At 30.9% G+C, this 3,086-nt stretch overlaps 1 protein-coding gene across 10 annotated transcripts in view; it reads right to left on the bottom strand.

Annotated features, from left to right (window-relative positions):
• LOC118745526 (tropomyosin-1, isoforms 9A/A/B) overlaps positions 1–1,340 on the bottom strand; it is a 58,783-nt gene extending 57,443 nt beyond the window's left edge. For 9 of the 10 annotated variants that reach the window (XM_036479151.1, XM_036479134.1, XM_036479184.1 and 6 more), the window contains exons 1-2: positions 1,187–1,340; positions 350–475 (exon numbers count right to left, since the gene is read on the bottom strand). In XM_036479151.1, the coding sequence (XP_036335044.1) occupies positions 350–475; positions 1,187–1,300 (240 nt within the window). In that variant the 5' untranslated portion in view covers positions 1,301–1,340. The remainder of the gene's footprint in view (positions 1–349; positions 476–1,186) is intronic. The other variant, XM_036479177.1, reaches the window with a different exon arrangement.
• Positions 1,341–3,086: the final 1,746 nt, after the last annotated feature.

Here is a 3,086-nt window from a genome sequence, read left to right as displayed (position 1 = left end):
TTTATGGGTACATTTTTTTTAACTATACAGGCACCTTTTTAAAAATATGCAAACTAAGCTGAGCTGGAATTTAGTATTTTTTGTTTTTGTTCTCTGTCATAGTCTTCTAAGAAATTATTCATAGAGAAAATCTCTAGAGAAATTTTTCCATCATATTTTTCGCTGTTTACCAGTACTTTATGACGATAGCAACGAGCTCGGTGGGAAACCCCTATATGCTATATAGTACTTATGACTTTCTATTTAATACGGAGTATATATCTTATGCAATACTTATCTTATAATAACTATAAGTAAAAATCATATTTTTTATATATGTATATATTTGAACGGAAAACATTGAACTTACATTCTGCAGAGCCTTGTTCTTTTCCTCCAATTTGCCAGTGACTAATGTGAGAGCTTCTTGTGTCTGATCCAATTCGTTTTCAACGGTCTGGATTTTCTTTTGTAACTGGCGAGCCTCTTCCTCGGCCTATGAGACGAACAACGAAAAAAAACATAAAATAAATATTCCTAAATATTTGTATTTGTTGTTATGAGAAATTAACTGTATTTGTTTTTAAGCATTAAAGCCAGTTAGTGCTTGGTAGACATACATATGTATGAATGCAGCTCTCCATACCGAATTGGTTTCACTTAGATCAATAGATATGCACATAAGTTTATAGTGTTCATTAAGACATTTAATCAATCAAGCATACCTAAATATTACCTATGAAACTTTAAATTCATAACGTAAGCTTAATTTTTTTACTGAGCAAAATCGAAAACTGAGCAATGTAGTAAGTACATATGTACATAGATATATTTCAATGATTTATTCACTTTTAGCAGATAACTAATCTTTATGCATTGTTGACGCAGCAGACACGTGCGTGAAACCGGCGCTAATTAATTTTTCTTGCAAAACATAATAACCAGCAATTTGCTACAAATACTTTAAACTCACATACTACAATAGCTACAATTTGTATGGTAGAAAAAACTTTATTTTTTAGCTGCAACAATTCAATCTTCAATCAAAAAGTATGTTTGCTCATACCAATGCACACGCTCTTCAAATTAATTCATTCGAATGATTGCAATAACTTTAAACTGATTGTTGGTTAGTCGATCGGACAGCTTAATTTTGGTTATATGTACATACATATATGTATATGTACAAACTAAGCTAATTACAAACCTTCTCGGCACGAGTGTTGGCATCGCGTGCTTGCTGCTCACAGACGAGGGCACGTTCCAATGCTCCATCCTTGTCGATTTTCATCGCTTGCATCTTCTTCTTGATGGCATCCATGGTGGCTGGGTTTTGTGTTTGCTCTGTTTACTCGAAGAAACTGAAATTGGCACAAGTGAAACGAAAGGAAAAGTTATTTAATATTATATGAATAAGACAACTACTTTTATTGTATGTATATATGTATGTACATTTGATGTACAATATGGTCTACATATATATGTTCATATATATATATGTATATTAAAGAATACATAATTTATAATTTTAAAGTGGTGCAGGCGTGTGTAATAACAGTTTTCGTAATATACATAAGTATTAACCAGTGTTGCCGCATTAAAAATTATTTTTTACCAAAATTCTACCAAAAGTTCAAGACCACTCCAACCGTTTTGGAGAAGGTCGATTTTCAAAGACTTCTACTCAACAAAAGCAAGATTAAACAAATGCTTTGTTTTTTTAGGTGTTCATGAACAGTTCATGGACGGTTTAATAAATTGCTATATAAATTGAATTACATTCGGTCGAAAAATTTTAAGTTTAAGAAAGGGGAAGCTTAATAAATGGTGCAAAACCAAGAACAGAGGAGGCATAATGATCTTGCCTAAAAAATGCCACAAGCTTTTTCTCAATAAAAATTTTTTAAACTCTCTCTTCTTATGAATCCCACCCGATGATGGTACCAATGGTTCAAATGAACTTTTAATACAAATTATTTGCTTGACAAGTTGAATCTTCTTCTAAAGATGTTTATTTGAAACTAGCAAATACCCGGCGTGCTTCACTGCGCTTTAAAAGTATTTTTGTGTGGTTTGATACCCGTATTGTAATATTTCGTTTATTTTATGATTTGAAAAAAATATTTTTTTTTAAACAGATGGCAACTCTCCCCAAAAATATTTTCGACAATAAACTTTCCAAACCTCTTCTGTTTGATACCCACATTGCAATATTTAATTTATCTTATTAATTAAATTAAATTAAAATTTTCAATTATTTTCAGAATGTGGTATTTTTTAAGTATCGGGGAATGTTAGTTCTTATCTTAATGCCGATTAGTATCGATACTTTTAAGAATCAGGTTATATCGGTCCTCTCGAGAAACAGGTACATACTTACAAATATCGGTATTGCCTAAGACTAGAAAATACGACTGCCGCACGATTATAGCAAAAAACTCTAACCCTAAATGAAAAATTTATGAGACTAATGTCTCCAATATTTCAGTAACTTAATTGCTATGTAATTCTGAATATGAAATATTCTACAATCTAGAGATCGAAGAGGACATTGGCATATTTGTATTTGATACAACATTTTACATTGGAATGAAGTTTAAAAGGGGCACAACAAGGGGGAAACGCACTTTTTTCACCTTACTAATGATTTTATTTTAGCATTGATCTCAGGGATGGAAAATCGAGATTTCAAATTGTGCCTAATTTGACAATACAAATGTACCTTTTTGCTGTCAAATGTACCTAAAAAGTAGCTCACTATTTTGTAAACTTTTTTTTTTATTATTTTCAGACAATTGGTAACAATTTAAAAAATGCTATACCATTTCTACGAAAACTTGTTTTACACCGAATAAAATGCATGGAAAACTTTGAGCGCTTTAAGCGACCTCTAAATATTTTTTGATTAAACAAACACAAGGGTATAATTTTTTCGGTATCATTCAGTCATTGATTTTAATTAACCCTGCTCATAAACAGCAGGCTTTCTAATAGTTAAATTTGAGTTTACATGTTTCAAAACTACAAAATTATTCAAAAATGTGCTGAAAGTGAGAAAGTACTTGAAAAAGTATTTAGAAAATATTAGCTTACACAAGGTATTCATT

This window comes from Rhagoletis pomonella, unplaced genomic scaffold (genome assembly GCF_013731165.1).
Source record: "Rhagoletis pomonella isolate Grant_MI unplaced genomic scaffold, Rhpom_1.0 Rhpom_scaffold_00001, whole genome shotgun sequence".
Lineage (NCBI taxonomy): Eukaryota > Metazoa > Arthropoda > Insecta > Diptera > Tephritidae > Rhagoletis > Rhagoletis pomonella.
The sequence above is the reverse complement of the archived record's forward strand: the minus strand, read 5'-3'. Positions and strand labels throughout refer to the sequence as shown.